Source organism: Schistocerca americana, chromosome X, assembly GCF_021461395.2.
Source record: "Schistocerca americana isolate TAMUIC-IGC-003095 chromosome X, iqSchAmer2.1, whole genome shotgun sequence".
NCBI classification, from domain to species: Eukaryota; Metazoa; Arthropoda; class Insecta; order Orthoptera; family Acrididae; genus Schistocerca; species Schistocerca americana.
In genome coordinates, this window is record NC_060130.1 from 143,995,100 (window position 1) to 144,012,577 (window position 17,478).

General features: G+C 47.5%; 1 protein-coding gene across 1 annotated transcript in view; it reads right to left on the bottom strand.

Moving 5' to 3' along the window:
* Positions 1 to 17,478, bottom strand: part of LOC124555869 — a 223,344-nt gene that overhangs the window by 113,918 nt on the left and 91,948 nt on the right. The window contains exon 4 of the mRNA XM_047129932.1: positions 4,447 to 4,539. Within this exon, the coding sequence (XP_046985888.1) occupies positions 4,447 to 4,539 (93 nt within the window). The remainder of the gene's footprint in view (positions 1 to 4,446; positions 4,540 to 17,478) is intronic.

The window sequence follows — 17,478 nt, forward strand, 5'->3', positions numbered from 1 at the left end:
TTACAAAAGCTAAACATGCCTTACAAATAATTACAAAGCAAGGTAGTACAAATACAGAACAAAATAACACAGAAACAATTAAAAATCAGTATCACGTGTCACCATGTGAGAAAATATATAGATCTCACTTAACGTGTACACCACCAAAATAGGTGCAAAGTAATAGTCTTAAGTCTTTTTAATCTGTTCCTGTGTTTGGTTCCGGCATTCTCACAGTATCAACTGCTGGCCACACAAAATGCAACACCCAGAGAGAAGCATCCAAATCAGGTGAAATCGGCAGCATGCGTTTACGGCGACGAGAGATGCTCACAATTAGCATTTCAGCGCAGGCGCACATCACGGGCGCCATCTGCTAGCGCTGTATAAAGGGGGAGCAGACGGCTGTTTGGGCGTAACGGAATTGTTCTTTCGTGCGGTTGTTCTGCGTAAGCAGCTTCAGTATGCCTTGTAGAAAACAGCGAGCGTCTTTCAAACACGTTTCGGCGTTCGACCGAGAAAGAAAATTGCCTATAGGGATTGCAGATTATCCTTCAGACAAATCGTGTCGGACGAAATTGAGCAATTGTGATCTGTAACCGCCGGATGCAGGAGGGAACGACGAACCTACGGGACCGATTGCACCCATCTCGTTGCACCACTACACGTGATGACAGGCATGTTGTGTCCACAGCGGTGATGGATCGCTCTGCCACATCACAAACCATATTACAACAAATTCGACCTGTTGCACAACAAGCAGTGTCCGCGCGTGCCACTTGACGTCGTTTGCAGCTGGACTGTCCACTGCGTTCAGTACTTAGTTAATGCCACAGGCGTTAGCGCCAGCAATGGTGCGATGAGCGACGGACATGGTCAACCGAGTGGAACGATACTGTTTCTAGCGACGAATCCCGATTCTGTCTGCACCATCATCATGGTGGGATTAGAGTCTGGAGACACTGTCATCAGAGACTATTGAACTGTTGCCTTATGCATCGCCACACCGGTCCTGCATCCGATATTATGGTTTGGGGTGGTGCTGGATTCCACACCCCACTTTTCCCCCTCCCCCCCCCCCTCCCCCAGTACGCATTGCCAGTACACTAATCTGCCATCGTTACTACTTTGAAGTGCTGGAGCCTGTTGTCCTTCCAGACCTTCAGATTTGCCGACGACCACATTGCGACAGGATAATCGACCACATGTGGCACGCAGTGTTCAAGATTACTTCGTCGCCCATCGGACTGCATTGTTGCCTTGGCCACACTGTTCTGACGATCTTTCGCTTATTGGAAACATCTGGCCCATGACCGCGGAACAACTGGTTTGGGATACTCCACCCGTTGCTGTACCAGATCAACGCTGGCAATATGCGGAAGTAGCGTGGACTAGTACACCCAAACAACACATCCAAAGCCTCTTTGATTCAGTGCCGAGGCGTGTAGCTGCGATTATGGCCAGCAATAGCGGCAATACTCAACACTGATTTCTTCACCTTCCTCACTGTACTTTCAATCGTGTGATCTTTGTGCAACGTGTTACCTCGCAAATTAACTTGGCTGTGACATCTCCGGTCCTTCTTTGTGTTGCATTTTGAATGGCCAGCAATGTATAAAAGATGTGGCCCACCGAGCCTGTGAGACATCCAAGAAATGTGCGAACATATTTTAATTCAGTCGCCCATTTCTTTGCTGTTGAAAAAGGAGTAGACCGCACTGTCGAAAACAAATAATTTTTGTTGATTTTTAAGCGATGGAACCAAATACGTACAGGATGCGCAAAAGGTAACTGGCACGGAAAGTGTTTGCAACAACTCTTGGAACTCTCTTCGGATAGTAACGGAGTCCACTCCGCGCAGTTCTGCCACTAACTTTTGCGTTGCACACTTTGTTGCAGGTTTTGTCGAAAACCTCTTGTGCAAAGGCGTTTACCACGAATTATGCTTCACTTAAAACTGGACAATGAACGCACTATGTTTCTACCGTGATTAACGTTTTGTGTCTCATTCAGCCGAGCGGTTCTAAGCGCTACAGTCTGGAGCTGCGCGACCGCTACGGTCGCAGGTTCGTATTCTGCCTCGGGCATGGATGTGTGTGATGTCTTTAGGTTAGTTAGGTTTAAGTAGTTCTAAGTTCTAGGGGACTGATGACCTCAGAAGTTAAGTCCCATAGTGCTCAGAGCCATTTGTTGCATTCAACTGGTCGGCAAACACGCCTGTTTCTCTCACTCACCCTAACGCAATGACGCTGTGAAGTATTCGGGAAAGAGAACGCTGAAGATGAGGATTGGCAGACACGTGATAGCAACCGACTGGCGCATCGAAATCGTGCTTTCTAGCATTTTCTGTGATGGGTAGTTCTCCTCTCCATTAAGAAGGATCAATTCTGCGTTAGTCTTATAATTATTTTCCGGACCATCATTATTTTGACCACCCTGTATAGAGCGGCTACCTTCAAAACTCCTTTAACGCATGGGGGTGGGGGTGGGAGTGGCGGGGAGTGAAGTGCTGCAGGCTAGACTGAGGGCAGGGGAGAGTGGGGAGAGGCGGGGAGTAGTGGAAAAGGTTGTGGTGGTGGAATGACAGCTGTGTAGTGCCAGAATGGGAACAGGGACGGGGCTGGATGGGTGTGTCCTCACATTATACTAAGAACAACACACAGACCCATGCCCAAAGGACGACTCGAACCACCAGCCAGAGAGACCGCGCAATCCATAAATGGCGCCTCGAATCGCGAGGCCTCAGAGGTGGAGAGGATAATACGACACCACAAAGAAATACGAGGGCGTGATGTTTATTTCTCAATATAGTCACACTGGCGACGAATACATTTCTCCCAAAGAGAGACCAGTTTGTTCATACCGTCACTGTAGAATGTTGGATTTTCTGACAGAGTCAAATCCTCACCTCTGCTTTCACGGCTTCATGACTATCAAATTAAAGTCCTTGACGGTGTTCTTTAAGTTTAGGAAGTAGATGAAAATCGGATGGAGCCAAGTCGGGCTCTATGGAGGACGATCGATGACAGCGAACACATGGTGTCGGTTTGTTGCGGATGTCACAATGCTCATGTGTGGTCTGGCATTATCATAGTGAAGGAGTCGGTGTCCCATTTGTAGATGAACTCTTCGAATTCGTGCTTTCAGTTTTTCATGCACCGACATGGCCATGTTGGAGCGCTGTAGTGGCAGAGGGTGAAACTTCTGTCAGCGAAGCGCGAAAGTCGGCCGACATATGCATGACATGTAATACCTCAACCAATATTGAGAACAGAATAAAAAATTCGGAGGCATTATTTTTCACCTCGTCCTCGGAGATAAATGGGTGAAAACTGGAACTGAAATGTAGCCACACGAGAACATATTGTACAGGGAAACATTTTGTGCTAGGTGAAAGCAGTTTCAATGAAACTGTTTTCTGTTAAGACCTAACACGACATCCGAAGGCCGCCCTACAAGCGCTATGTTAAATTTACTTTTATAAGCCTCAGCTGTTCCCTTTTAGAATATACAGGGTGTTACAAAAAGGTACGGCCAAACTTTCAGGAAACATTCCTCACACACAAATAAAGAAAAGATGTTATGTGGACATGTGTCCGGAAACGCTTAATTTCCATGTTAGAGCTCATTTTAGTTTCGTCAGTATGTACTGTACTTCCTCGATTCTGATGATCAAATTGTAAATTTTCACAATCAACATGTGTGGGCTGACGAGAATCCGCATGCAATTGTGCAATCACGTCATCAACACAGATTTTCTGTGAACGTTGGGGCAGGCATTGTTGTTGATGTCTTGATTGGGCCCCATGTTCTTCCACCTACGCTCAATGGAACACGTTATCATGATTTCATACAGGATACTCTACCTGTGCTGCTAGAACATGTGGCTTTACAAGTACGACACAACATGTGGTTCATGCACGATGGAGCTCCTGCACATTTCAGTCGAAGTGTTAGTACGCTTCTCAACAACAGATTCGGTGACTGATGGATTGGTAGAGGCGGACCAATTCCATGCCCTCCACGCTCTCCTGACCTCAACCCTCTTGACTTTCATTTATGGGGGCATTTTAAAGTTCTTGTCTACGCAACACCAGTACCAAATGTAGAGACTCTTCGTGCTCGTACTGTGGACGGCTGTGATACAATACGCCATTCTCCAGGGCTACATCAGCGCATCAGGGATTCCATGCGACGGAGGGTGGATGCATGTATCCTCGCTAACGGAGGACATTTTGAACATTTCCTGTAACAAAGTGTTTGAAGTCACGCTGATACGTTCTGTTGCTGTGTGTTTCCATTCCATGATTAATGTGATTTGAAGAGAAGTAATAAAATGAGCTCTAACATGGAAAGTAAGCGTTTTCGGACACATGTCCACATAACATATTTTCTTTCTTTGTGTGTACCTTGGCCGTACCTTTTTGTATAAGGCAGTAGTAGTATTTTAGCGAATCCTGTACTCACCTCTGCTGACAGTCTTGCGAAGAGCAGGTGCGACAGGCGTAGCGGACTCGCTGGCGTGCTCCCAGAGAGTTGAAGTAGGCGCCATTCCGTCGCCTGGAACATACACAGCACGCGTTTGTCACTTGCAGCACGGAAACTTTACTACTGTAGTTTACCGGGACTGCTTTGCCCTGTGAAGTACTGGTGCCGTGACAGGTGACTTCATACGTGTGGAAAAAGATAGGGAATAGACTACAGGAAATATATTTCTTTTCGTCTGTATTATTTTTTTCGGACTTAGATTGTGGTGACATGCCTATCTGTAAAGGTTTTCAATCCTTCATGTCTTGCAGCTATTAAATATAGAAGAAAAATATTTTTAAATGTTCAACAGCAAATTTGTTTATTTATTGGCCGACTAGTTCCGGACTTTTCCCCTTTTCAAAAGCGACGTATTTTGTATTTGGTGTAGGTTCGATGTGGACAGTTCTTTCTTACCACACTTAAATGTTGCTCAGATCTATGCTTAAAGGATGTCACAATTGTACCTACACCTTACTGCAGGATGTTCATTTTCGAGCGTTATCTAATCCGATCATGCTGGATAATGAAGGTACACAATTAAGAAAAATATACTTTATGCTCATACATAACATACTACAGCAAGATGTAATTACCACTGTGATATCCTTTAAACACAGATCTGAGTTATATTTAAGTGTGATGACATAAACACAACTGTCCCCATCAAACATATCCCAAATACAAAATACGTGACTTGTAAAAATGGAAAAATCCGGGAACCAATCAGCCAATAAATACATTCTAAGACAGATAAACTACGCACCACGAAGGTATTATTGGAATGGGACGGAAATCGGTAGATGTACATGCACTGACAAACAAATGATTACAACTTCCAGAAAAATAGGATGATTTATTCAAGAGTAAGAGCTTGAGAAACTGAGCAAGTCAATAACGTGGTGGTCCACCTCTGGCCCTTGCGCAAGCAATTATTCGGCTTGGCATTGATTGATAGGGTTGTTGGGTGTCTTCCTGAGGGCTACTGTACCAAATTCTGTCCAACTAGCACGTTAGATAGACAGATCCAGAACTAGTTGGAGGGGCCTACACATAATGCTCCAAACGTCCTCGACCGAGCAGACATCCAACGACCTTGCTGTCCAAGGTAGGGTTTGGTAAGCACGAAGACAAACAGTTGAAACTCTTGCTGTGTGCGTGAGGGCATTATCTTGCTGAAATGTAAACCCAGGATGGTTTGTCATGATTGACAACAAAACGGGGCGTAGAATATCGTCGACGTACCGCTGTGCTGTAACGAGCCGTGGATGGCAACCAAAGGGGTCCTGCTATGAAAAGAAATGACATCCCAGATCATCACTCCTGGTTGTCTGGCCATACATTGGGCGAGTCAAGATGGTATCCCACCGCAATCCGGGGCATCTACAGATATGTCTTCGCTGGTCATTGGTGCTTAATTCAAAGCAGGATTCATCACTGAAGACAATTCTACTCCAGTCACTAAGATTCCAGGCTGAAGACGTGTCTTGAGACGCCACGGACAGTGGTGGGATACAATCCTGACTGTCGCCCACAGCACCCTTTCACCACAGCGGTACGTTGCCGATATTCTATTCCCCGTTTTATTATCATTCGTGGCAAGCCATCATGGGCTTCCATTTCGGCACGATAATGCCTGACCGAAAGCGGTGAGAGTTTCCCCTGCTTGTCTTTGTGCTTGCAAAGCCCTCCCTTGGCCATCAAGGCCGCCGGACATCTCGTCGTCGGATCTCTCTCCAATTGAGAACTTTTGAAGTATTATAGACACGGCTCTCCAACCATCTCGGGATTTTGATGATCTAACACACCAGCTGGACATAATTTGTCATGATAGAATTGGAACAACAGGGGTACTGGCCCAAGGTACCTTTATCCAAGATGGCGGCCTGGATGCCACAGACACACCCCCTATGATGTCAATCAAGATGGCTGATTTTGGCGGGAAGTTTGAATTTTGGCGGAAATAAGGTCAATTGGGCTACCTCCACAAACATAACCCCCCCTCTCCCCCAGAAAATGGCAGGAAGTTCAAATTCCAAGATGATAATGCGTCACACCTAGGAAAATGGCGGGAAAAAAGGACTTGTCTTTATTACTTAACTATTTTCAAGCATGTGTGTTCGTCACTGGGTCTGGACTCCAACTGGCTTAGTTCATATCGTCGCCACCAGAGAGCGCCACCGTGACGTCAGATCATGATACAAGTACCAGTATTCAAGATGACGGCACCCACTGTGTTCACCACGAGTTCCATAGCGCAACTGACTTAGTTCATATCGTGCCAACCAGAGGGCGCTACTGCCGGCCGAAGTAGCCGTGCGGTTAAAGGCGCTACAGTCTGGAACCGCACGACCGCTACGGTCGCAGGTTCGAATCCTGCCTCGGGCATGGATGTTTGTGATGTCCTTAGGTTAGTTAGGTTTAACTAGTTCTAAGTTCTAGGGGACTAATGACCTCAGCAGTTGAGTCCCATAGTGCTCAGAGCCATTTGAACCATTTTTAGAGGGCGCTACTGTGAAGTGGCGTGATGACACAAGATCGTCTGCGCTCTCTCTCCCTCTCTCTCTCTCTCTCTCTCTCTCTCTCTCTCTCTCTCTCTCTCTCTCTGAGTTGGACACATTTTTACCTAAATCATCGGAGCTATCAACTCTAAATTATTGTTCTAGAGTCTAAGATCTGTACCTCTAAGGTATTGGTAAGATAGAGAACATAAACACACACACTCCTACGACTAAAACGGGCAATAATGTTAAATCGAATACCTTTCCAGCCTATCAGACATACATCCTCCTTCACAGTTTCTCTACGCTGAACTATCTTATCGAATCGTAAAACATTTGCTTTGCATGATATGAGCACAATATAGCTTTGCGGAGACAAATAGTGTCCACTGTTCACATCCGATCACGGTTCAGATATTATACGATGCCTGCATCAGGCCTACATGAAATTATAGTTAGTAGTTGGGGATACATCCTACAAGGAAACAGATAAACGCATAGCAGCAGCGTCCGACATCTGAAAATTACAGGTCAGTCCGTCACTAACTCCGTAAACAGCACATCAGTCGGGCAAATGTGTACACAGGCATTGCAGCGCATCACAAGCTCTTACCGCTAAGTTAGTTATGACCCTGAAGTCTCGGTTTTACACCCAAGATGCGACAAGGGTGATCACATAAATGAAAGCTCCATTAGAGGAGTGTGTCAAGTTTCTTCACACATGAGATGGAAGTCCTCCGATGACCGACAGGTTTACCGTTAACGATCGCAAGTATACAGTGCTTTAAAACACATACAGAACACGTTGCTGTATACGAGTAGAACTAAGGATATGTCACGTAACTGCTTCATCCGGAATCACTGGTACCTCAATAGACATACAGTATAATGCTTCCTTGATGAGAAAATATTGACTGCCTCCGTTATTCCCTTCGTTTCCATGTCCACCTTTTCCCGGATTCCTCCTATTGCAGCATACTTGGTGCCATATACAAATTGTTAGGCGCGAACCAGAAAATAGCAAAGTACTTCCTCAATTTCACCGCATTAGGTTCTATATTCGATCAATTTATACCTATTCCCTCGTAATTTTTCGCAGTTCTATCGATTTGAGGTCAGATCTATATATGTGTTCATGACATAACATTGATTGTAAATGTAGCACAGCTGCTACAACCTAGCCCAAATGCATTGATCGGGACGTGTAATATACACTCCTGGAAATTGAAATAAGAACACCATGAATTCATTGTCCCAGGAAGGGGAAACTTTATTGACACATTCCTGGGGTCAGGTACATCACATGATCACACTGACAGAACCACAGGCACATAGACACAGGCAACAGAGCATGCACAATGTCGGCACTAGTACAGTGTATATCCACCTTTCGCAGCAATGCAGGCTGCTATTCTCCCATGGAGACGATCGTAGAGATGCTGGATGTAGTCCTGTGGAACGGCTTGCCATGCCATTTCCACCTGGCGCCTCAGTTGGACCAGCGTTCGTGCTGGACGTGCAGACCGCGTGAGACGACGCTTCATCCAGTCCCAAACATGCTCAATGGGGGACAGATCCGGAGATCTTGCTGGCCAGGGTAGTTGACTTACACCTTCTAGAGCACGTTGGGTGGCACGGGATACATGCGGACGTGCATTGTCCTGTTGGAACAGCAAGTTCCCTTGCCGGTCTAGGAATGGTAGAACGATGGGTTCGATGACGGTTTGGATGTACCGTGCACTATTCAGTGTCCCCTCGACGATCACCAGTGGTGTACGGCCAGTGTAGGAGATCACTCCCCACACCATGATGCCGGGTGTTGGCCCTGTGTGCCTCGGTCGTATGCAGTCCTGATTGTGGCGCTCACCTGCACGGCGCCAAACACGCATACGACCATCATTGGCACCAAGGCAGAAGCACTCTCATCGTTGAAGACGACACGTCTCCATTCGTCCCTCCATTCACGCCTGTCGCGACACCACTGGAGGCGGGCTGCACGATGTTGGGGCGTGAGCGGAAGACGGCCTAACGGTGTGCGGGACCGTAGCCCAGCTTCATGGAGACGGTTGCGAATGGTCCTCGCCGACACCCCAGGAGCAACAGTGTCCCTAATTTGCTGGGAAGTGGCGGTGCGGTCCCCTACGGCACTGCGTAGGATCCTACGTTCTTGGCGTGCATCCGTGCGTCGCTGCGGTCCGGTCCTAGGTCGACGGGCACGTGCACCTTCCGCCGACCACTGGCGACAACATCGATGTACTGTGGAGACCTCACGCCCCACGTGTTGAGCAATTCGGCGGTACGTCCACCCGGCCTCCCGCATGCCCACTATACGCCCTCGCTCAAAGTCCGTCAACTGCACATACGGTTCACGTCCACGCTGTCGCGGCGTGCTACCAGTGTTAAAGACTGCGATGGAGCTCCGTATGCCACGGCAAACTGGCTGACACTGACGGCGGCGGTGCACAAATGCTGCGCAGCTAGCGCCATTCGACGGCCAACACCGCGGTTCCTGGTGTGTCCGCTGTGCCGTGCGTGTGATCATTGCTTGTACAGCCCTCTCGCAGTGTCCGGAGCAAGTATGGTGGGTCTGACACACCGGTGTCAATGTGTTCTTTTTTCCATTTCCAGGAGTGTAGCAATGCACTCGACTGTATCCAGTCACCTCCACATCCGGAGAGCTTTTGCTCTGCTTTCTGTATGACTGTGTATATGCACGCCTAGTGGACAGCTCTCAGGACCCAGTCCCATTCCCAGGAGGGAATCCAGAAATTTAATGCCAATCCGAATTACTGCTTGCATAATGACTAGCAGTGGCTCAACGCGTTCTTGACTTGCTCAATTTGTGAAGCTCTTTCTCTTGACTAAATCCTCCATTTTCTTTCTGAGATTATGATCACTTGTTTGCCAGTACACGTGCTTAACATCTACTGATTTCCGTTCCATTCGGATAATTTCTTTGTGGTGCGTCTATTTCTTTGTCTTAGAGTGCAATTAGCAGCCTTAGTGTCAAACGTTTAAAGATGTCTTTTCATTTCTTCAATACTGATCTGTAACATAATCCGAGGTATGGGCTAGGTCGGACGCCGATAAATTCGTTGCGAGTGGACGAAGCCAAGGAATGGGAATACGAAACCATAATTGTGGTGACATATTGATCTGTTTCGTTGTCCGATGTCTAGGTTAGTTTGAATGGAGAAAGGCTTCCAGAAATTCGTTTTGACGCTCGGTAGGTAACCTTGTGGTGAAGAAAGGAATAAGAAGGCAATGTTTCCCGTTCATTAATGACTGCCATAAAATCTTGTTTTATGCTGAAGAATTCAGTGTCCTTTCACAAAAAAAAAAAAAAAAAAATAAATAAATAAAAATAAAAATAAATAAAATAAAATAAAATAAATCGCTGTATATCTACTTATCTTTTATGATTAACCGGCTCAGGGGATTGATCTGCACATCAGCTATGGCGAGAGCAAACAGCCAGTTGTAGGGAAAGAATTATACGATGAATTAGAATACAAGTCGACAAAAATGATGAAGTTTCGAAAGGTTAAATACGTATTGCTACTTAGGGACCACTGAAAACCAGAATATTCAGGAACAGGCTCTCACGAACAAGATCCAGGCCGTCATTCCTATCAATTTCGCGCTGTGTTCACGCTTAATATCTGAACATCCCTTCGCGGATAAAGATGTGCTCCTCTACTAGGGTACTGTGTGAGCCGTTATTAATACTGGGTGCCGTTACTAATATTGGTCCGCATTTGGTCAACATACCTGTTGCCACGTGGAGGACCCGGTTCAATTACAAGTAGCGGCTCTACGGCCCGGAAAGCTGACAGCGGCTGGGAGAGTGGTGCGCTGGCCACATGTTCCTCAGCCCGCTATCGGTACAGAATATACCCACGGCCGGTCAACATCGCGTGGTCTTCAGTCCCTTATCGCCGAGTTTCTTTTCCTCCTAATGGTCGTCAGGTGCATTTACTGAATACCACGGCTGCAGTGCCACGCCGCGCTGTTTTAGCATCCCCGTAGGATACCCATTCTGTATCTACAAGGCTCCAGTGCAAAAAAGCAGGGGCCATTGCAAATGGAAGAAAATCAAGTGAATTTTCGGATTAGCTATTTCAAAACCAAGTACGAATCCTACAGGACATCTTCTGGGTTAATTAGAGCGCCGATACACGTTACATAGTTTCACATAAAACAAGACACCAATAGTCACCCTGCTTCCGAACTATTGGAAATGAATTCTACATTCAGCTTACCGGGTTATGTGGAAAGTCTTTAACGACGATTAGTAGTTGTGATCGTATGAAACGGAGGTCTTTTAGATGTTCAGTTACATGGCTGGTGCCCTTGAAGTGATGAGCACTATAGTGCTTAGGCGGCGGAGCGATGCGCAGTGGGAAGGAGCAGTATACCAGCCAACAGTGTCATTCTGGCGCGTTTATCCGAAGCTCGCGTCTAATGGCTCTGAGCACTATGGGACTTACCTTCTAAGGTCATCAGTCCCCTTGAACTTAGAACTAATTAAACCTAACTAACCTAGACATCACACACAACCATGCCCGAGGCAGGATTTGAACCTGCGACCATAGCAGTCGCGCGGATCCAGACTGTAGCGCCTAGAACCGCTCTGCCACCCGGCCGGCAGCTCGCGTCTCTTGTGTCTTGTACAGCGTACGTGTACAACGTCTGGCGTCACTTTACGTATGGTAACGCTATCTGACTACAGCAAATATGTCAAGTATTACTTTAAGAAGCGACGACGATAGTTTTTCACAGCATAAAAAATTACATAGGAAAAGGCTAAATCCGGAGCTGATCTCAATGTTGCAGCTGCTAGGGTGGGCAATGGTCGAAGCGTGTGGTATGGAACAGAGACAGAAAGCACATTTATGAGGCCGTAAGTTATTCTCTATCTCGCTTTTCCCCCAAAGCATCATGCATCTGCTTACTTATATATACACCACTTGTAGAATTCCGAGACAATCCGCCTTTTGTATAGCTTGAGCGCCGAGGTGAAGTGCCTTCGAAGACCACGGTGGAAGTTTCGTCCGACAGCCGTACAACAGTTCCAGTTCCAATCACGCAAAGTAGACGTGACAATAGGCGTTAACTGTTTCCTACCTCTCAGACGGCGTACCTCACCACCTGCTCGACTCAAAGTGAAGAGGGCAGACCTACACGACAGGGATTGGGTTGCGCAGGTGGGAGGCCGCACTTGGCGTTATCTGCCACTCAGCTAATTCCACTCGTTAAGAGAATATACAGGGAGGAGGAACACAGCCAGACGAGAGAAATGAGATGAGCTAAACTCCACATACGGCACTGCAAGTATCTGCGGCGTTTGTGAGTATTAGTATGGGGTTTATCAAACTTCTTGGCAGACTGAAACTGTGTTCCGGACCGAGACTCAAACTCTAGTCTTTTGCCTTTCGCGAGTAAGTGCTCAATCCAATTTCTAAAATTCTTTTTCGAGATTCGAACTTGGGTCCTTTGCCTTCGCGGGCAATTGCTCCAGCATTTCTTTTATACCTGACAACAGCAAAATGAGTCGTAACAGGGAGGACAGGAGGACGAAGCGGGCAGCGGTCGCAACCCGGGGTCTGGCCGCCACGTCCCCACCCCTCACCTGCTGCAACGAATGTGACGGGAAAGGAATTAGGTCAAGGTAACGACAAAAATTGATTTTTTAATTTTTTAATTTAATATAACTTTGTTTTATTGTTATTTTTATTTTATCTTATTTTTTGTATTTTTTAACTTACATCGACGACACAAGAGTGGGTCAGCGCATCAGGACGTTCCTTGGAAGGGATAGAGTGGTACGGTGGCCCACGATATCTCTGGCAGGCAAACACAGGAACTAAAATTTGAATTCAGGAATGAAAGAAAAAATAATTAAAAAATAAGAAAATAAGTTCAATATACACATTGGATTAGGAACGAGATACTGCGTTTTGTAGTGAATGTAAGGTGGTGCTCCTCAGTGTCCTCGCATAGACAACTTGTGCAAAGTGGCGATGCAGCCAGACCGATTCGATGTATTCGTTATTGGGAAATTTGCCATTGACTTCGTGGTACCAAAACGCTCAGGCGCAAGGGAAGGTTCATGGACAGTCTTCCACACCGTTGACCATTGGACGTTCCAGTGTTGTGCCTCCAACTCGTTGCACGGGTTGTGCATCGACAACTTATAAAAATTCTTCGCCGGCGGTGTGCGCGTTGTTGAAAGAGCGTGGTGTATGTAACTAAGTTCGACGAACTAGCTGGAAATGTGAGATAGCGAAGGAGCAGTGTGCACTACGATGATTGATGGGGCAGGTGAGTCCGGTGGACAGATTTCCAAGATGAATTGCGTAAGGGATGGCGAAGGTTCCCGTCGGTATCTCAGCATAGTGTTTACATATAATGCAGTGGCCCTTGCCCCGGCGTGGACAACACTGGGACCACCCTTTGCAGATAGAAGGGTGAGGATCTCGTATCCGATTTTTAAGATGGTGCCAGCAGAAGTACCGAAGGGCCTATTGGAGTCGACATCCCAGGATCAATTGTAGAGAGAGAGAGAGAGTACTTGGGCGGCATGAATCAATTTAGGTGCCACCTATATCTTGACATAAGTCACTCTCTGTAATGGATTCAGGCCGCGCAGGAGACTGTGGCGAATGTAGTAACGGATGGACTGCAGCAATCAATGGTATGTTTTCACTCCGGTATGCTGGGTGGACCTGGTGAAGTCGCTACCCAGGTAACGGAGCATTGTGGCAGAGGGCAAAGGTAGTAGTTTCCCATCTTTCAGCCCACGTCAGATGTTCATGATCCTCGATTTGGTAACACTGAGGTGAGCCTACCTGATGATTGTCCATAATGTTGGATCCGTGCTATGGCATCGTGCATTTCTGTGGGCGAGCGTGCAATAAATAAGAGGTCGTCCGCATAGGCCCACCAACGGAACGTGCGGTTGGACAATGTAATTTCTGTAACACCGGGTAGGAGGTCTTTGATTCGAGGCTCGAGGGCGATCGTATACAAAACAGTAGACAGAGAGCATCGCCGCCTGACCGAACGCCGGAAGGAAATCAGTCCAGCCAATCGTCCGTTCATCTGGACCGTGGACGTGACAGTGCAAAGTAAGTGGCTAATGGTGTCTATGAACGGGGACCCATGCATTCCGTCACTGAGAGGAGATGGTGGTAGACCCAGTCGAAGATGCTGCTGAAATTTGTCGACACCAATGCTGCACTGAGGCGGCTGGAGGTGGCCAGGGGAGAAAGGTCCCAGCATTCATCTGTTGCCGTCTGGAGAGTGACCCCACCATCTCGTGATGTTTGTTCTGAAGAAAGTACTGCAAGTAATGTGCACCGCCAAGATACGCGCATAGATTTTATAATCCGCATTGAGTAAAGTGAGGGGGCGAAAGTTGGTGGTGTGTGTACCCTCTTTCGGTTTGGGGAGCGGTATGAGAATGCGTTGAAAAAGTCTTGTGGTACGTGGAAGGATATATTGAACCACTCCTGGACGTCTCAGTCCAATGTGGGAACTTCAATGAGCTGAAGGTCCGATAAAATTCAAGAAGTAGGCTCGTGTATTTGATCAGCGCGCCTTTGCCGATCGCATCCGCCACCTCATCCGCTGTGATCAGTGTCACCAAGGATGCCGTCTCTACGTTGTCAAGAGTGTGGGTGAGGAGTTGTGAGAACATCGTCTGAAACGGCGGCCGCCGCCCGTCGCCACCTCCGGTTCTTCATCGTAAAAACGTTGTTAATGATCAGCGAATGCTGGGACGACCACTGTGTGTGTGCTGACACAGCTTCCAGTCTGAACGGTAAGGGTGGAGATGAGGGAACGTCGTCGGTGTCGATGACGGAGGTCAGATGTGGCACGAAGCGTGGATGGAGGCTCCTCATCAACGATGTGACGACGGCGAAACCGCCCCACCACGTTGAAGGGACAGAAGTTTGGTTTTGGTGCATTGGCGTTCGCGATGGACGTCCGGTGACAGTGGGAGGACATCAAGATCGCGGAACGCGGTGTAATAATGGTGCGTAGTATCAGGGTGCCACGCCGCTGCATCTCTGCCGCATTGGATGACCTCCCTCCTGATCGCAGGCTTCGCACTGGTCATCCGCGACAGCATCATCGACGTTGTCGCAGAATGTCAGTGTAGCAGTCATACATCGTCGACAAATCGGGTCGCGGAGAAGAGAGTTACCGAGCTTCCAGATACCTCGACCCCGCCAAACTGGTGGGTTGTGGTGGCAGGAGTAAGGTGCACGTGAACACGCAATGGTCGGAAAGGGCCGGAGGCCGCATTTCCGAGGGGGACACACCCGCCCGAAGGGTTGGAGCGTCGTCGTGGAGCGGAAGGTCGCCGGGCTTGTGACTGACCGACGGCGACGTTTGCGTCGGCATGGTGATCACTGATTATGCACGTGTTATTCTGTATCAGATGACGGCAGAGAGGTGTGACGTCCCGACTCGGAGGCCGCTGTAAGTACGATAAACGTGTCGAGAGGATGTGGGGTGGCGTCATTCGTCCCGTTGCGGGTCGCGGACGACGGCCGTAAGACGGCCTCCCCATTGTTAGTGACCGCAAGAACGTCCACTTGATGGTGCTGAGACATGTGGCACTGGTCGAGGTGGCCATGCGACAGACTGGAAGTTGTCGTCGTCGTGGTGAGTGCCGCCGCATGCATCACTGGCAGGACTGTCACGATGATTGGAGGTGGCACGTCCGTAAGAGGAAGTAATCGCATAAAACTATGGCCCTGAAACCTCCGATCCAGAGGTAGCGGGGTACACGGCTTCGAAGTCCAATGCGAACTTGCCGCACACCGTTCAGGACAGAATATGTCCTGAATTGTGCCCACTTTTCGGCAACCTGTCAGATGACCGTACCGTAGCGTCAGAACGCCTCGATCACGACGCCCGCAGAGAGTTCGAAAGGTAGTTTGAACACTCTGATCGTTCTGACACTGAGACCAGTATCGTGAACCGTGGCGGGTCCTACGTTGCCGTCAGAGTGACAGAAGCGTAGTCCATCGTGGGCCTCTCGTACGATTTTGTCACATGCAGCGTACACAATCATTTTCTTATAGACAGTACTACGGACTATGGAAAGATGGATCCCTAAGATTTCGTTCAGCGGCATCTTCGCTTCATCGCGCAGGAATCGTTAGACAATCGAGCGCCTAGAGACGGGCGAAATCGGGGCAAAAAGTGAATCTCAATGTCGCTTTGCAAAAACAGACAATGTCTGATGGGATATCGCAATCGATTGCAAAAATGTTTATTCACATGACCGGTTTCGATTCCTCTAGAACCATCTTCAGATCTGCAATTTCGGTTACAGGAGTAACCCGTCCACACACAGCACCTTCACATGTCGCGTCACATGTGACGCAGCATTTCAAAAGCTAGTGTTTTATGAAGAATTTATTAACAAATTTGTCATAGCTGCAGTTTTAGTTTGATTCTGACTTTTATAGTGAGCATACTCATATGATATTGCGACATTTATCTACCGTCACTGCGTGACGCATGTTTTGCCAATTTTAGAGGGTTGTCATTAAGATCACGCCATTTCAGTGCAGCCCTTAGTAAGTCAGGCTTGAGAATCAAACGTCGATTCGAAACTTGTCGCCAAAATATATACAGGGTGTTACAAAAAGGTACGGCCAAACTTTCAGGAAACATTCCTCACACACAAATAAAGAAAAGATGTTATGTGGACATGTGTCCGGAAACGCTTAATTTCCATGTTAGAGCTCATTTTACTTTCGTCAGTATGTACTGTACTTCCTCGATTCACCGCCATGATTTCATACGGGATACTCTACCTGTGCTGCTCGAACATGTGCCTTTACAAGTACGACACAACATGTGGTTCATGCACGATGGAGCTCCTACACATTTCAGTCGAAGTGTTCGTACGTTTCTCAACAACAGATTCGGTGACCGATGGATTGGTAGAGGCGGACCAATTCCATGCCCTCCACGCACTCCTGACCTCAACCCTCTTGACTTTCATTTATGGGGGCATTTTAAAGCTCTTGTCTACGCAACCCCGGTACCAAATGTAGAGACTCTTCGTGCTCGTATTGTGGACGGCTGTGATACAATACGCCATTCTCCAGGGCTGCATCACCGCATCAGGGATTCCATGCGACGGAGGGTGGATGCATGTATCCTCGCTAACGGAGGACATTTTGAACATTTCTTGTAACGAAGTATTTGAAGTCACGCTGATACGTTCTGTTGCTGTGTGTTTCCATTCCATGATTAATGTGATTTGAAGAGAAGTAATAAAATGAGCTCTAACATGGAAAGTAAGCGTTTCCGGACACATGTCCACATAACATATTTTCTTTCTTTGTGTGTGAGGAATGTTTCCTGAAAGTTTGGCAGTACCTTTTTGTAACACCCTGTATACGGCAACTGTGACAGATTTGTTAATAGACTCCTTATGAAA